An 18,881-nucleotide genomic window follows, 5' to 3' on the forward strand; every position below is an offset into this window, starting at 1 on the left:
GCTTCCATTTGTTCTGGAATGTTTTGCTTTAATTCAGCAAGTGTTTTCACAAAGCTTTACAGAAGGCTTTTCTTTTCCTGTGTCCCTAGATATCTATCCTAAATTACAAAGCGACGTTTGTGGTGGCCTTTCAATATCGTCATCTATTCCTCGTACAAAGACCATTCATATATGGTATGTGACAATTGTCCTCATCTTGCTTGAATTAAATCATGTAATTGTACTCTTTGAAATCTTAAAGTTTTTTTGCTACAAGTTTATGAATTTCAACTTCACTTAAATTCAATTCTTCTCTCAGAAGATCTGTGGTGTTACTAGTAACAGTGCATGTAATATATTGATCCATTTAATTTGCAAATTTTATTTTCTATTTAAATCTTATGACTAGACCACACTCGTGTACTTCAAATCTATGAGTTAAACTTTATCATTAATTTTAGATACGAAAGTGACACTGTGTTTGTGGAGCTCTAGTAATAACTCCGTGCCTATCGTAGTCAGCTACCACTTGGATCCCATCTCAGAAGAAGACGGCATCATCTACGCGACCTTACTACTAGCGACTCTCTACATTCTTATTATTTTCGAGGTAAACTGACATCTGATTTGCAATGTGCTATAGCAGAGTTCCAAAGGAATCTAGGATACAAAAAGTACAATAATAACTGTGATTTATATCTGTCTTGAATAGTTATAGAAATCCTAATACTGTCACTGATATGTTTCAATTGTTAGTACTTTTACTTTATACCTTTATATGTCTAAGAACAACATCAACAGAGCATCTCATGATCTATAGAAATAACATGATTCCTTCTAAAAAATATTAGAAGTAATTTTCGATAATGACGAACAAGTCAACATTTATATACTTATACAGTGTTGAGTTATTTGTCTGTTCTTCATAGGAGATTAGAATTCCCAGCTGGCAGGCTATACTGCCTTCACGAATAAACATATTTTTAATTTCAATTTATAGTTCCCAGGTCACAGGGTTTAGAAATGAAATAAGAAATTGTGGTCAGATTATTCTCTTTTTATTAACACATTTATTCTTACAAATTGGATAATTCTCAAAAATCTGACTACACGTATATCTTCTGTCTCCGTATGTTCTGTATATCCATTTCTTGGTATCGCACAGGTGGTGAATCGCACGGTCGCAGCGCTACTGTCTTCGTCTTTGGGGATAGCTGTACTGGCACTGGGAGGAGCTCGACCCTCGCTGCCGGAACTGGTGTCATGGCTGGATGTGGAAACATTACTTCTACTGTTCAGCATGATGCTGCTTGTAGCGATCCTCGCGGAGACTGGCCTTTTTGATTACCTTGCAGTAGTAGCTTTTGAGGTGAATTTACTTTTACTACTACTAAAGTTGATGAAATCACACTTGTATTTGCGTTTAAGATCTACATAACAGAAAAGAAGATAGAACGAACGTAATGTAGATATAGAAATAAGGCCGAATTTCAAAAGGTTGGAAGCAGCTTTCATCTAGCTTCTTACATTCCCTAATTTTTAATTATTTGAATAAATCTAAATATAGATACTATTCGTATAACTAAATATGGCTGTCGATTTTTCTGGAACTTCTGTTCTGGAGCGAAGACGACATTCCAGCATACGAAGAATATGACATCAGTCCACAAGATAGATAGAGGACATTATAAAAGGGAGTCAGAAGATGTTGCCTTTTTTTGATTTCGAGAGGAGGGACATTTTCTAGATGTTCAAGATACTCAGTCTCTGGGGAAAGGACATCGTCCTCTGCGCGATGTAAGTGACTACGTTACCTCCTGGTCAGGGATCACCACGCGATCTTTCTTCGCACTTTGCTGTTTTTGATAGCCTGACCCTGGATATGATATAACGGTGGTTCGGAACCACATCAATTAACTGCCGGGTTCAGAGTAGCTAAAGCTAATTGGAGTTCAGGGCCCCCACCCTAAACACTCGCGACTGGAGGATACAGGTCTCTTCAAGGCAGTCCAGAAGTGTACGTCCAGCTGAAATAATGATGGCGGTTTATTTTGGACTCGCCATATATATCATGATCGAGTTATCGACGTATCTGTATGTTACAGGTAACAGGAGGAAGAACATGGCCACTGATCAACTGCTTGTGTTTCTTCACCGCGTTCTTCTCCACGTTCCTCGACAACGTCACTACCGTGCTCTTGATGACACCAGTTACAATTAGGTATTGACTCTTTAATATCTTTTTTATTTGTCAACCAACCTCAAGGGAGCAAAATTAAGTCCTAGCTTTTTTATCTATAATATTGCCAGCCAGGTAAGTGCCTAAAGGAGTCACCAGTTTAAATAATATTACGCGGGCTACCGCACAGAGAAAGGTTATTGGATGCTCACCATCTACGAGGCTCCGGAGCCAAAGATCGAGCTGGTCATCGTCCGACGAAGAACAGAGACTCTCAAGCTGTATAACAGTGTCCAACTCGCGGCGGTAGCGATATCACGTCACACACGTGCGTGTCACATATATATATATATATATATATATATATATATGCATGTAATATATTGTGCAATAAAAATGTTACCATCGCTGGACCTATTTAAAATAAATAAAATAAGTACACATGCCTAAAAAGTGTATAGCTTGTTACTGTGAAAAAAATCATGAGTGAACATCGAATTTGAGGGATATTAAAACGCTTGTCTCGGTGACCAGGTTGTGCGAGGTGATGCAGTTGAATCCAGTCCCGGTGCTGATGTCGATGGTGATCTTCAGCAACGTGGGCGGCGCTGCCACGCCTGTAGGAGATCCGCCCAACGTCATCATAGCCAGCCACCCCTCCGTCCTGCACGAGGTTTCTTACTAGAACTACTACCACCGCCACAGCCATCACTAAAAGAACTGCCACAATTATAGCTGCTACATCTGCCATCACTGCCACAACTACCACCACTGTGACAATTACTAATTATAATTTTATTCATTAGGTGGACCAACGATGATGTATTGTGATGATCGGCTAGTATGGTGATGATAATTTGCTTTGCTTCAGGATTTTGTAAACCGATCGGTGACTGCAATTTTTTTTTAAAAAATTTAAAATTTACATGCTATCTCGTCTTATTTTATGTAGTCTGTATTACCGTAATTTTGTCACTGCATTTATGTATATTTAATTCATGTACGAGTACACTAGATGGCGCTGCTAGTCGATTGAAAAGCAAATATGAAATATTCTGTCTTGTAGCATATAAGATGAAAGATTTTTAAATATATTATATGTCACCGCGCGTAACGTAAACGGTGTTAGTCTTCCAATGCCGCCATTGCGAACGGCTTGGGCGATCCGAGGTAGGAACAGTATCCTTCCTTAGATTGCCGAGTGGTCCACGCTGCCCTGCACACTTTCACTCCACACTCAGTATATGAATAAAATGCACACTCAATCAGGAAAGCCTCGTTTTGACTGCCTCATCATCCATCAGTGTCTAATGCTGGTTCAGAAACTGCTTTAGTTTTGTATAGTTCACGTACCCTTCCGTTCCGTGAACTAATTTTCGATGACACACGCACACACACACGCATAGGCGCACACACGCGGACACACGCACACACGAACACACCCGCACACACACATGCATAGGCGCACACACGCGGACACACGCACACACGAACACACCCGCACACACGCGCGCACACACGCACACAGACGCACACACGTACACAGACGCACACAGGGGCACACACGCACACAGAACGGGTGCAAGCGCGCACGCGCGCACACACACACACACACACACACACACACACGCATGTGGGCTTCAATCTTTCTTGTAATTGCCAACCCAACCGCGTGCATTTAACAACTATCTGAACTAAACTATATATGATTATTAGAGAAGTAATCTTAAAAGTGTTTTTGAAACATCTATCTTAGCGACATTGACAAAATAATCTTGACGATTGCTACAATTCAAAATTTACCACCGGACACCGTTGCTAATAAAAATTCTAATTTTACGGAGCCTTCAAAAGTAAAACAACTTTAACCCTTTCCACTCCAATGTCGAGTGTCACTCGACACTGATTTTGTTCCACAAGCTCCACTGTCGAGTGATACTCGACATGGTGTAATACTTCTTTGTGCGGAAAATTTTAAAACAAGAAAGATTTTTGTTACTAAAATGTTTGATTCACGAATGAATGAAACATATTCTAGAATCGCAAGATACTATAATTCAATTAAATTTTATCGATGCTACATAACAGCCTTGTAGTGGAAAGGGTTAAAGTTGTTACCTTTAAATACGGTTTACATTTTATATGTACTTCTTGCTAACCTTTGATATATCCGCAGGGGATAAACTTCACAACTTTTACCCTGCACATGGGTATTGGCATCATACTGGTAGCTGCACAGACTTATCTGCAGCTGCGTTATATGTTCCGTGACATCAACACCTTACGACACACCGTGCCGAGAGACGTACAAGGTGAGTTCCACACTTGTAAGAAAAGGACAATATTTAGCCACTTCCGCATTTGACGGTGGCGGTTGTGTGATTCGAATTGTTTGCCGCATACGCATTTATCAGCGGGCTGGCGGGCGGTGCATTTTATTGCACGACTACCACTGCATGTGCGGAAGTGGCTAAATATTGGTCCTTTTCTTACTTAGGATGGACTTCCGCGAGGTAGCGCCTGATTCTATTAAATATTCCATACTTGTGTTCCATCACCATTATTTTTAAGACATAAAACGTTTATTAACCTTCTTCATATATATACAATTAGACCTTTTAGAAATCCTTACTGCAGTCTGTTTCGCCGAAGCGACTCTACTGAACCGGACATGTGCGCCGCGAAGTGGTGCTATCACGATTGTTCGAGACCACGTCGAACCATCGTCCGCCTCAGAGTCGCTAAAACTAGTGGGAGTTTAGGGCCCCCACCCTAAACTGACGCGACTCCGAAGGCCCCGTTTATGTTAGGGGAGCACCATACTTTATTAAAGTCTAAGTAGTCCTAACGTATATCTCTGAGGAAGCCCAGCAGTGGACATTTAACGGTTGAAATGATGATACTGAAATAATATACTTCATGTACATTAATTCGAAATTTAATCTTACTATTACCATTTTAAACTGGTTTTAAAATTGTTATAGAAATGCGTCAAGAAATAGCGGTTTGGCGACGCGCGGCTGCTTCCCTGGCCTCCTACTCCCGCGACGAGGACATCGTCAGACGCGCCCTGGAGAAGAAGGTCTGCACAATGAAGCACAAAGAGATTGAGAAAGAGATTCACATGGTGTTTGACTATAGGTGTAAAAGTTTCTAAGGACAATGTATATGCTCATTAATTTATCTAAATCTTTAGTGTTTATTCCTGAACACCCTGTATGAAGTTGAAATATGAACGTTAATTTTTGACTGTTTTGAAGTTTAACTTCGAGAAAGTGATCATTTGCCGAATCCAACTTGGATCCGAGTTCTCTTCTCGTCCAAAATACCATAACGTTTGAAGATGAGGGTCTACGTAAGAAGTTCAGGTCTCCAAAGCAATGGAGAGGACTATGCATGGAGTTTTGCTGCGAGATTGAATCAGAAATGAGTCTATCTATAGAAGAACCAAGATCACCAAACAGCTCGAAGAATTGCTCGTATGAAATGGCAATGAGCGGGGTACATCGCTCGTGCAGCCCATTGAATGGTGACCATGAACGGGTAGACTCACCCCCCTCCCCCATTAGGTAGACCGACGATTTGGTCGGGAGAAATCGCTGAATGTGGACAACCTAGGACCGGTCGTCGTGGCAATTTATAAGGGAGTCCCATGCCTTGCAGTGCAGAATTTATGACTGCTATGCTGATAAATGAGCAATACATTCTCCCCTTAAAACTTTTGCACCTATCACCAATCAACTTCTCCATCGACTTTGTATCTCTTTAACACGTTCACTGCGGGCCCAATTTTGAAGAACTTTCAGCTGGTGCGGCTGAGGTCGAATCAGCCTCAAGCTGAACTTCCTAGTAGTGCGGTTGAGGCCTTTTCTGCCTCATGTTTCGGTTGAGTGTAAACAGCCGCCGCACTAGAGAGAAAACACGAGTTTTACGCGCCGCACCAGTGCAAAGTTTACTATGAGGCTGAATCGGCCTCAAGCCGCAGTGAACGTGTTAATTTTTTCTTCATGTACTGTTCTCCAAAGAGGTTGTGATGTTATAAATAAACAAAAAAAAGAATCAAGGCATAAAGTTGATTTCATATATCTTTGTGAAACTATCTCAGCTTTGTCATTGATAATGTGTACCTTTTTAGGTACAGAAACTCCACGCGACGTTGGTGAAGCGCGAGGCGGGCGGCGGTAAATCCAAGACCGATCCGCTGTTTTGTTCCACACTCGCACAAATGAAGCAAAAGGTATGTTATATTGTTATTTCGCGAACCCCGTATAACAAACTCCACTTCCTCGTATAACGCGGAAATTTATTATAACAACCGAAGAATGGACCTACCATTGACCTATGGGCCTTCTCCAGAATTTCTTGTTATACATTGAGAACTGTGCTTGTTATCTAGGTGCATATTTGGCCTTTTTAATTAAAGCACCCATCTTTGTGTTATTCTTATGTTATATTATTATAAACTTAAACTTATAAACACAAATTTTCGTGGTCTACGGTTGCGTTTTCTTCTATTTTGAAGGAAAATTTGAAAATATTTTCAATACAATAATTTGTAATACAAATTAAAAATTGCTCCAAACAATGTGTTCTGTAGTGTCATCAAAAAATTAATTTTTCCGTCCATATATATACGAACCTCCTTCGTCTGTGTGTACGTAATTAGTTTTTTGTTAAATATAATTCAGATGAATTATAAGTATGATTTATTAAGTTGAATTTCCACAGTATCGCATCAGGGACAAGCAGCTTCTGATCAAGTCGGCGGTGTGTGTTGGTTTCGTGGTGGTGGTGTTCTTCCTGCACGCCATACCTGAGCTCCGTAAGTGTCGGCATCCAGTACGGATATCATCTTTTCATCATCATTATTCCAGACACAGGATAAATATGCCATAGGCCTCCACATAGGTCTCCTATAACCTGACTATGTGGTCGGTCAACCTAATGGGAGACCCACCCTCGACGCTCGCGAACCTTTTAGTCTCTCGTATTCGCAAGAGAGAGATAGGAGTGTAAGGTGGAACTGGACGATAGGGTGCAAAGTAGAAACATCACCTTCCTAATGTAACATAAAGAACGTCACCAAAAATTCCTAAAATACCGTAAAAGAATTATCAAGATGATAATAAATAATAATAAGGATCAATATTAAGATATAAGGTCAAAAATACATAGAAAGAAAGTTGAAACCGTAACTAACTGTAATACAAAAGAATATGGCGAAGAAAGAGGGACTATGTGTGTAAGAAATGTGAATGAAAGAAGAGAACAAAAGAAAATGTGATGAATGAAAGAAGATGTAGTACAAGAAATTGGGAAGGACGAGAGAGGAGAACCCAAGTTAAAAAATTATTTTTAAATAATGTCCCTATCCTGCAACATGACAGACCATAAAAAAAGACCTTTTAGTTCTTTAGAAGTAGGTCGTTGAGTAAAGTTCGTCAAACATATGTATAAGGAACACTATATTCAATATTGCTAATCTATTTGGTTCTTTGTTCTTTGCTTCATTTGATTCATTCGGCTAAGGGCTACTATACATTTTGCGTAGTACAACTCGTGGGTGCGTGAACCCGCACAGGTCTGTGTGTGGTACTGCGCGAGCGAGACAGCACTAGGGATTAATGTTTGAATCTGTTAGTATATCATAGTTCATCATACTTATGATGCTGATATTTCAGAGAGCCTGTCATTGGGCTGGACCGCGTTGCTAGGAGCGTTGCTACTCCTCCTACTAGCGGAGAGGGATGACCTGGAACCTGTTCTGGCGAGGGTGGAGTGGTCTACTTTGCTTTTCTTCGCCGCGCTGTTTGTCCTCATGGAAGTGAGTTCTTTTAATATAACTAACACGTAATTAAAATTAAAAGTACTTATTATTTATTTAATATTCTTTATTGTACACGTTAAGATACATTTAATAAGTTTTACAATAATATACAGAAAAGTACAATGGGCGGTCTTATCACACAAGGCAATCTCTTACAGACAACTATAGTAAGGAAAAGATAGAAGTACTTATAAATGGTAGTTCACGTGTGTAGTGACCACTGCTGCATAGCGGAAGTAGCTACATATCGGTCCTTTTCTTACTTAGGATGGATTTCCGCAAAATAACGCTTGAATCCATTAGATAATTATATGAGATTTTATGCCGGGAATTGAACCCGCGACTTACTACATAATGTCTCAATCTTCTGCAGCTGGTTTACTACTGTTCAGTCTTATTGCTCCCTCCTTTAAAACGAAAGTATGTTATTAAAGGCAACTAACAATTTACATAGTTTTATTACAAAATTTGTGTAGTCTACTGACTTCTGTAGTAAATATGAACCTGTGGAACAGGATTCCGGATTCTCATTCTATCATCATTTAAAAAATATTAAAAACTAGAATGAAATTAAAACTAAAAACAATGAAAAAATTTACATTCACTTGTATTCCAGGTACTATCAAAGCTTGGTCTGATATCCTGGATCGGGAAAATCACCGAGTCGCTAATACTTAAAGTGGGGGAAGAGTCCCGGCTGACTGTCGCACTTATGCTCATCTTGTGGGTAAGTCAATAACCACCACATCCGACCAAGATCCTTTCTGAAAAAGTTTGTCGCGAATGTTGCGCCCTCTATGCTAATTTAAGCAGTGTGTACTGCTCCGGCTACTGTATCCAACGTGGTATTACCAGCGCATGGGGATGTGGCCTCGTGGTCACCATCCATTAGTTGGTAGGAATCCCACATACCCCTGTCCTCTCTCCAGAGGCGGGGCATCTGGAACGTCCGGAAGATTTCCCCCCTCCCCCGAAACCAAAAAAAAGACTGACTTAGTAAGATTCTTAATGTGTCCATTGTTTGCTTCATGCACAGAAACTTGTACGGCACTTTGACGATTGGGTGCTGGTGAATAATTTTTCTGATATCATGGACTCTATTTACTTTGCTACCGAAAGCGCTGTGCCGCGCCTGAGGTCGCTAGAGAGGAGAAGCATAGGTTGCTTCGTTACATCAGACCGTTCGCGGGATACTTACTTCTACTTTTTTCGTACCCCTCATCTCGCCAGACGGTATAGCGGTATCGGTACATATTAATAGATAAATAGAGGTAGCCCAGTTCAGTGAGTGAGGCACGTCTCTGTGCAGGTCCTCAAATGGCTTAAACGATGGTTGAAAATGTTTGTAATTCTTTAATCTTAGACAATACATTTTTCCGTACTTTTCGAGGTCCTCGGAAGATGTTGATTGGAAATGTACGGAGCATTTATCTCTGGCTATCATCAGCTGGATTAATAATGATGATAATGAAAGCGATTTGTCGGTGCAGGTGTCAGGCGTGGCTTCAGCCTTCGTGGACAACATCCCGCTAACGACGATGATGGTTCGTGTGACAGCCGCGCTTAGCTCACCCACCGGCCTGGCGCTGCCACTGCCACCGCTCGCCTTCGCCCTCAGCTTCGGCGCCTGCCTTGGAGGTACTCTTTCATCACCTACATACACGGACGCATAAATAGCAGATGCGCTAAATTTTCTTTTAAAAGAAGAAAATTGTTTGCAGTATTTATAGAAATTGTACGATGATTTTTGGTAATTTATGGTAGTCAACAATTCTTCTTTTCAGCCGATGGAAGTCCACTACAAGGCATAAGGTACCCCCAAAGATCCCTACAGTGACTAACCATACGCTGCCCGTATCCAGTGACTTTACGCGACTTTAACTATATCGTGGGTTCAGCCAGTGGGAAACATACCCACGCCGCGTCTACAGGCTAGGCGGGCCACGAAAACCTTCCGGACTCAACGGCCATTCGTTGCATGAGCGATAACAATTATTGGTGCATTTATAAAATGTTGATTGTAATATTAATTTTATACATGTTATATAGTTTAAATTACATTTATATTAAAAATATAAATTGAAAATAAATACATTTAAAAAACTTTTAAGTTAAACGGTTTTTTGATACCCATATTGTGGTGGTTGTGGAAAAATTTTTACCTAGTCCGCCATATTGGAACGGCGTCCATCTTGAATTTTAAATTTTGACATAATCATCGTGTTTTACTAGTGTAGCCCTTTCATTTGATACCCATATTGAGGGGGTTAAGGAAAAATATGTAATCCGCCGTTTTGTATCGGCGGCCATCTTAGATTTACAATGTTATTGATTTTATTATATTGTATTGTCATCTAAATTAAATGTGTGTACCAAATTTCAGATCAATCTGACAACGGGAAGGGGCTTAAATTTCAATTTCTAATTTTGATCCAAATAAATTCCGTACGGGTCGAACTAAATAAAACCGTTTAATAAATTCCGTACGGGTCGAACTAAATAAAACCGTTTAATAAATATAGATTTCAAAAGGTATGTTTAAGATTTTGAGATAGTATCAGTAATAGGAAGATTCGTAGACGAAGAAACATATTGAGAATTGTTAATTTGAACTGGCAGGTCAAAACGCACAACCATCGAAGGTTCGCAGGACTTGAAGAAAGTTGAAAGAAGACCGTATCAAGGTCTCTTTCAAACGTCAATGGTGAGGAATGATGAGGAAATATTCTTTTCCAGGAAATGGAACTTTAATTGGCGCCAGCGCGAACGTGGTGTGCGCGGGAGTGGCCGCCCAGCACGGCTATCGTTTCACCTTCATGCAGTACCTGAAGATTGGCTTTCCGATCATGATCGGTAACCTTATCGTCGCGTCCATCTATCTTATATTCTGTCACACTATTTTTACATGGCACTGACGAAAGCGATCCTTTAAACTTATAAAACATCTAAACAATGTAGTTATCTGATATATATTAGAACTATATTTATCTATGATTTCAGAAATATATTGCATTTTTAAATAAAGTCAGTGTAATAAATATAAAAAGATAAAAGGATACGAATAAAGAAAACCAGTGCTTCTAGTACATTCCTTGCGGTATGCCTTTAATTATAATATTTTATATTTCCACATAGTTTAGCACAACTGTAGGCATAAGAGATATTTCATTTCGCTTTTAAATTGTCGACTTTTAGAATGTATTTAAATACACTTAATTTTTAAGCAGTCACTAATGTTTGGTTAAGTTTCAAATGTATGTACGTATGCTGCAAATTCATAATTTAGTTATTTTTTTCAATTAACCCATTTGCATCGCGTGAAAATACGGAGAAGTAATTGATTTTTTATTTACGTGAAAAATTTTATATTTTCAACTTTAAATAAATTATATTTCTATATAATTTTTAATAATAATTTTCCTGCTTTTCCTTTAGATTACAAATAAATACAGCTCAACAAAAATCAAATTAAAAAAATAAATTGATTCTAACAATTTGACAGCTGTCAGTGTCAGTGTTTGTCTGTATTATTTTACTAGGGTGTGCGTTCAGAAACATTTTGTTTTAATTCTGAACGCTGCCACGTATATTTACGTTCTAGTAATAAAAAATTAAACGTATATATATGCTTATGATTCAAATGGGTTAACTGTAATAAATTTCTTCATATTTTTCATTTTAGTATAAATTTAATTATACTTTGTCAATTTTAATTTACGTATTATTCGAAATAAATTTTGAATAATATACAATTAAAGAAATTGATTTGTTATCACAAATTAAATTTTAATTTTAAATTTTAAGTTAAAGTTTTTATGAAATTACTATTGGAATATTGTTTAATTCCGATTATTACCTGAATAAAAAGTTATACAAATAACATTTAGTTAGTAATTAACATTTATCGATTGTTTTATCTGTTCACAGTTCAAATGGACTTGTCAATTTTTTTTTATTTTAGTGTATCTGTGGTTCGTTGAATTAACGACTTAAGAATTAGTTTTTTTTTAATAATTAAAATAAGTAAAACACGCTAATTCAATTCGTCCGCTATAGATCTTTTTTTATAAAAGCGTTTTGTTTTCAAAACCGTTTTTACGTATCGATTAGTAACATAGGTATCGATGTAATTTTTATATAAGAGCACACATTACAGATAATATACAAATTTTATCAGTATTAAAATGATTCAATGTGATATTTGAATTAATTATTTTTAAATTAATTTGTAAAATAAATTAACGAATGTGAAATAGAAGTGTTTCGTGCTGATGATTTTTAATTTCTGAAATGGTGTGTATTCATTGAATATGTACGCAATTTGCAAGTCAATTAGGATTTTAATTAGGATTAATAATAATACATTTTATTATCGTGAATTAAAATTAATATGTAGTATATTGTAGTTTTAATTATACTTAACCTATGATCAATGAATTTCAACAATATGTATTAGATTGATTGGTTATTAAAATGCCTACAACTGGTAATAAACCTTCCACGTAGATTTTTAACAGAACCAGTTAGAAAATGGTATACTTTCGATTTCTGCGTCGAATGAAATGCGTAAGTCTAAATCCTAAGAACATACTTCCTTTTAAACATGTACTAATAAAAAAGTTAGTGATTGATCAAGATAGTGTACATCAAGAATCCGACGCACACGGAATTGAGGTCTAAGTATTGTATTGAAGATATAAGTAAATGTGAACAGGAAAACAAACCAAAAAGTCGAGGTTCACGAGGTCATTTGTGTTTCGTAGAATATACGGTGCGCTTGTCGATCCAGGGTCATATATTTTGCATTATGTTACTCTGTCCACTTGATAATTTAGGCTATATTGGTAGCTTTCGTTCTTCCACGAATCTTCTGTTTCTGGAATGTATCTCTGATAGTGAAAGGACTCTATGATTAACTGTGTGATTACTAAACAGGCCAGAAGAGGGAAATAAAACAAAAATATATTCATAATATTTATTTATGTTTATAACAAAATTATATCACATTACATAAAGCGACGTAAGGACAATAAAGATATACATAGCTACCTACAATACCTTCCTACGATTCGCTATTTAATAATTATATATTTATAATTGACACTAAAATAAGGTATTTGCTAGAACAATTGCCTGAGGCAAAATAACTGGTAGCATATCTAAGACAGTGATAGAGAATCTGTTGACACGGGAAGTTATTTCCTGTGAAACGTAACCAATAAATATATATATAATAAACATTAATAATTTAATTCTGAAAGCACTCATTCTTTTGTATGTATGTGTGTATATATATATATATATATATATGTATGTATAATTTTTTAATATAATTATTTTGTTAAAAAATAAAATCATGTTTTAAAAATGTCTCAATATTTTTTTCAAATTTTTTACTTTGACGGATACGTCCTTTATATATATGTAAAAACACACACACACATAAATGACAATTTTAAATTTCAAAAATGGTCATAAAAGAAAGAATGCAAAAATAAAAAAAAATAAAAACAATTTTATGAGACCTATTCAAAATGTGTTTATTTATACTTTAAATGATTTAATTTAATGTACAAAAAACAATCTTTTTTTATTAAATATTTTTTATGTTTTTTTTCCTCCAAACACTTCAGCTAAGTTTAGGGTGGAAGTAAGTCAATTCGTGGACTTGACTTTGGAATATATACAATTTAGAAAAAAGGCCTAAAATATATACAGGCACGCAATGAAATATGTGTTGTTCTACTACTAAAAGATGTGTTGTTATGAAGTATCTTCATGCTTCTTCTCCACAACTATAACACTTTGTGAAGCGGAGTAAAGTGAAAAGCAGAACAGATTAAAAAGTTAATGATCAACAAGAGTTCTAATAAAAGTTCCATATTTGAATAAGTGAATTATATCTATTTATCTTTTAGGTAAAACCTGTCTCCAAATGTTAATCATTTGTTTTATAATTATGGCTGTTTCGGGATATAAAAATGTTTCAATTTTTCAACATTTTGACTCCAGCTCAATAGATTCTCCATTACTGTCCTAGAAATTCTTTAGCCTTAAATATATAAAAATTATCTATGACAATTGACATTAAGTTTAAAATTCTTTCTAAATTGGTATAAACGACCTCATGTTCTATTTAACTTTAGGACAATCAGAACGCTTTATGTGTTCTAAAAGTAAAGCTAGAATAAACATTCCATACAAGTTTCATACAAAGAGGGCGTGGTCTAGTGTAACCACACCCAAAGTCATACAAATGTACTGTATATCACAATAAAAATTTGTTGTATATAGTTTTTAATATACGGTATGTATAAACAAGTGATTTATCTAACTTAAATGCAACTTAAGTCGAGTAGGCCCTGTATCACATTTGTATATATAATTGTATCAAAAACATTTGATGATACAAAAAAAATTGCATTTTATTCATTGACTACGTATCAACCCTGGAATTAAGATAGTTATATCTTGAACAGGTGTAGTATACTATATATCAAATGTATAACATTTAAGATTACATGAAGGCATATAAAAGGCACGGATAAGCAAGTTTTAAGTACAAATTAAGTTTAATAATTCAGCACCAAAGTATGTAAGAAATTTTGGTAAAACACTTCGGTATAAATATCAAATTGTACATAAGAAAATATTTTTTTGTATATTACGGTATATAACAATATACTTCATAGGTTGTACTGAACAACCGTTAACAAGTTTATATACATATATATACGTATAGGTGATGGGTTTTTATATATATATATGTATATATAGGTGGCGCATAAGTAATGTCAATGTGAACGCGCCTTATTTTTTACAAATTTCGACAAATGTCACCATGCTTTGACATTTATAATGTACATATTTAGAGAATTAATTACCAACAAGTGATGGATTATATTTACTTATATCTATATTATAAATGTCAAAGCACAGTGACATTTGGCGCCATTTTTAAAAATTAGGTCTCGTTCACATTATGACATTAACTTTGCACCACCTATTATAAGGAAATTAATTATGTATATTTTAATGTTATGTGACAAAATTAAGAAGTACTACAGTACAGCGGAGAAAGGAGGTCGGCAATGATCTTTACATTTAGCCGTCTAATATGACGCCGTGACGAATTACGAATTGTCTGTTGTGTTCATTTTTGTCATTTCTTTTAATTTACTATATTATTACATTAAGGCTAAATATCCGACACAAAATGAATTTTACGATCGAGCCAATCGGGGCTGACGGTGCGCATAAGGTGTAAGTAATTAAGGCAATAGTTATGTGGGCTTTATTGCGCTACTCTTTACTGCACCTTACACGGAGATAAAGTACAAATTAAAATAGACTCGTCCTTCAAGTGGCTTTATTGTTTCTTTACTTCACCTCCCCAAGCGATAATCGACTTTTCACCGGGTGATGTAGTGAAGAAGTGTTTGTGGAGTTACAGTCAAGTGTTCGCATGGTTACGGAATGGTAATCGAACAATCAGTATATGTTTGTATGTATTCGAGCCAATCGGGGCTGACGGCGCACACAAGGTATAGGTAATTAGAGTAATAAAGTTATGCAAACTCTATTGCGCTACTCTATATTGCACCTTGCACTAAGATAAATAAAGTACAGATTTAAAAAGAGATCTGTTTCTTTACTTCACCTCCCTACCGTTGAACCAGTCTCGAGGGAGGCGAGGTGTTTTCTGTAGTCTGACGTTTCATCAGCGATACCAAGCGATATTAAGCGATGATCGACTTTTCACCGAATGTGAAGAATACGTGAAGAAGTGGTTGAGGAGTTACAATACCCGACGATAAATATTGCACATCGACCATTGGAAAAAGACAATCGGCTAGTTTCGGCTTAGTAGAGCGTTATCTCTGTCGCACGAAATACAAACGGTACGGTATCTATTAGGAGCTGTTACAACAAGTATTATTTGCTTCTTTTGATAATTATTTTAATTATTTGTCATTTCAATGTCTCATTTTAGCAATAGGTATAATGATGTTTATTATGTACAGTTGTAATTTTCCTAAATAATTAAATACGTAAATATAACGTGAACATGTGTTTTTGGTTTTATTTTACCCCAACTTAGAGCGAATGTGCAATATTTATCAGCGGGTACTGTACAGTCGTGTTCACATAGTTACGGAATGGTATAACAATCAGAATATGTTCCTGTCTATTTGTTATCTAAATGCCTTGAAAATAAAAAACATCTTTTGCGTTATCCTGGCATATTAAATACACTTTAATATAAATATAAGTACCTACACACATGAAGCATTTTTGAAACGATTTATGAGAGGTAGATATAATTTATAAACACACGTATTTGTAAATTTCTTACCGCATACCTAAAAACTGTAGCGGACATTTTTCGAAAATGAATTTTTAATTTTTTAAGTATAAATTTTTATAAATCAGTCGCTAACCAAAAACTACGCCATTGTTTTTATAATCAGTGTAGTTTCGGCCAAAATGTCTTACAAAGATATAGCTAAAACATACAGACATGTTTATATATGATTAGCTCTCTAGAACTATTCAACCAACGACATTACTGCGATCAGACAGCAATATGTTAATAGAACATACAACCTCCATGATATAGCCTTAGTAATGGGGTAGTTGTGACGTCACAGCACCTATTTAAGTACATAATACAGGTAATATTACTGGTAATCGAAATAGCTTGAAAGTTAATAAAAGTTAGGTTATGTTTTGTATGCATTTTGTTTGTAATTTCTTTTCCATGTATATTTAAAAACAAAACATGTGTCATTATTTCTATTTTTGTGCATATTTACATAATGATTGATTTAATCCAATAATGGCAAACCAAAACAACTAGAGCTGGTCATCTTCATAGATTTCACATAGGTATGTGTGTGTGTGTCGTATATGTGAATATATATATACACATATATATACACACACATAAAATCAATGTTTGTCTGTGTGTCTTTTAAAGAGTAGTAAACTATACATGTCATGATCTTTGACACAGTTGTTGTGAATAAGCTCAAGAATGTTTCTAAATTGGTTGTTTTGTTTTGAAAGTCGCGGAATATCTCTGGATGCAAGCAGGACTGAACAACGTGGCATTGGGAGATGAATATGCCTTACGAAAACTCTAGACATCTATCAGTAATGTATATGTTTATTTATAGTTATATACGTATTAGAGGGACTGGAAAGTAATGTCGTTTCTTTCGACATATTTTACAAAATCGATTGTATTTTCCCGCTCCGGCATTGATTTTGTATACAGAATAGCAAAAAGATGTTGATAACGAAGGTGAATATATTGGTGACCTTCGTAGTTAAACATGCAGTATATTGAAATCGCTAGGTTCTATCTCTTCTAAGGATCTTTTTACATGCACCGAAACTTTCAAATAATTCCGACGAGATGGTTTATTTTTGTTTCTATTGGCTTTAAATATCAAATAACTTCAGCTATTTCGATCAATTATTATAAACTAAACTCAAGGAACACACAACAGAATATAGTAAAATTGATGTAAAAAATTTAAATATCTTAAAGATATGGACTTAAGTATAAGCACTGAGTTTCGTATAGTGTCCTTGCTATAATTGTGACAACTTGCATCGTTTTAATGCAAAACCTAATTCTCAAACATTTTCATATTTAAAAAAAATAACATAAAATCGAAAATCGAAATATCTTTAAGTGTGAACGCTTCCTTATAAAAAAAGATTATAGAATCAATTTATAATCTTTTGCCATAAAATGTAATATTTTTTTTGCCTGTACTACCTTATACATTGTCAAAAGTATTTAAAAACAAAACATCAGTGTTGCAATGCAATAAATTAAAAATTTTCTAGGATTTTAATTTATATTACAATAAATATATTCAAGAATGGTGTATAAAAGCAACTACTTGAATATTTGTTTGTCGAATTTTCTTTTTAATTTTACTACCTTGTTTATGGCGGAAAGTTTGACAATCCAATATAAGTGTTGCTAGCAATAAGTAATAAATTGTTAAATTGTTATCAAATCATAATGGAAAACACTATAAACTAAACTATGATATGTATATGAGAACGACATGATTTTAAAAATAATATTCACTGCCATTTTTTTGATAATATATCTTTGTGTTATATTTATTTATATTTCAATTCATAAATGAAAGAACAGACTATAAAATGTCAATGTCAAAAATTCTTATTTTTTTATTTTAACTAACCATCTTGCACATGGCCAAAAGAATAATAAAAATTATATTGGTCAATAACTAATGGAATATAATGCAACTATTTATAAGCATCTGAAAATTACTTCATTGATTTATTTTTAAATTTCTCCTATTCCCAAGAATTGCTTGCAATCGTTTAATTATTTCAATAACATTATTTCATATTACGATTATTAAATAAAAGAACAGACTAAAAACTTTGACGTAACTGACATTTCAAATGAATGTTTTTTTTTAATTTACTACCACTGCCACAGACAAAATAGTTAAAAATCCTTGACATACTGCCAATGTTGCTATACAATAAACTCATAAATTATTTAAATTTCATCAAATGACGTACTGTCATTTATTTACTAATTACAATTGTATAAGAATTCATAAATATATGACAGGAATATTTTTTAAACTGTGTATGGCCAAAATACTTACAAAATTATATGTTGCAACATAATAAACATACATGGAATGATATTAAAAACATACACGGAAGACACTGTTTGGAACAAGTCGAAACGGGTATATCATCACAAAGATATATAATAATAATCTAAACACACTGTATAAGTGACGTAAATATAAGGCTATTTAGTAAAAGCTATAAAAGCTATATTTAACGTTAGCGATGCTATAAAGCTATCGTCATGCTTTCGACACC

At 35.2% G+C, this 18,881-nt stretch overlaps 1 protein-coding gene across 1 annotated transcript in view; it reads left to right on the forward strand.

The window, feature by feature from the left end:
* Nucleotides 1–11,427, forward strand: part of LOC137922733 (P protein-like) — a 61,320-nt gene extending 49,893 nt beyond the window's left edge. The window contains exons 8-19 of the mRNA XM_068765780.1: nucleotides 441–589; nucleotides 1,145–1,348; nucleotides 2,085–2,200; nucleotides 2,693–2,831; nucleotides 4,335–4,470; nucleotides 5,143–5,240; nucleotides 6,294–6,395; nucleotides 6,887–6,980; nucleotides 7,840–7,982; nucleotides 8,602–8,712; nucleotides 9,476–9,623; nucleotides 10,722–11,427. Of these exons, the coding sequence (XP_068621881.1) occupies nucleotides 441–589; nucleotides 1,145–1,348; nucleotides 2,085–2,200; nucleotides 2,693–2,831; nucleotides 4,335–4,470; nucleotides 5,143–5,240; nucleotides 6,294–6,395; nucleotides 6,887–6,980; nucleotides 7,840–7,982; nucleotides 8,602–8,712; nucleotides 9,476–9,623; nucleotides 10,722–10,900 (1,619 nt within the window). The 3' untranslated portion in view covers nucleotides 10,901–11,427. The remainder of the gene's footprint in view (nucleotides 1–440; nucleotides 590–1,144; nucleotides 1,349–2,084; nucleotides 2,201–2,692; nucleotides 2,832–4,334; nucleotides 4,471–5,142; nucleotides 5,241–6,293; nucleotides 6,396–6,886; nucleotides 6,981–7,839; nucleotides 7,983–8,601; nucleotides 8,713–9,475; nucleotides 9,624–10,721) is intronic.
* The last annotated feature ends 7,454 nt before the right edge of the window (nucleotides 11,428–18,881 follow it).

The sequence above is a fragment of the Battus philenor genome, unplaced genomic scaffold, assembly GCF_028537555.1.
Source record: "Battus philenor isolate CCGP_79_NKW_IND1 unplaced genomic scaffold, ilBatPhil1.0.hap1 SCAF_20, whole genome shotgun sequence".
Classification (NCBI taxonomy): Eukaryota; Metazoa; Arthropoda; class Insecta; order Lepidoptera; family Papilionidae; genus Battus; species Battus philenor.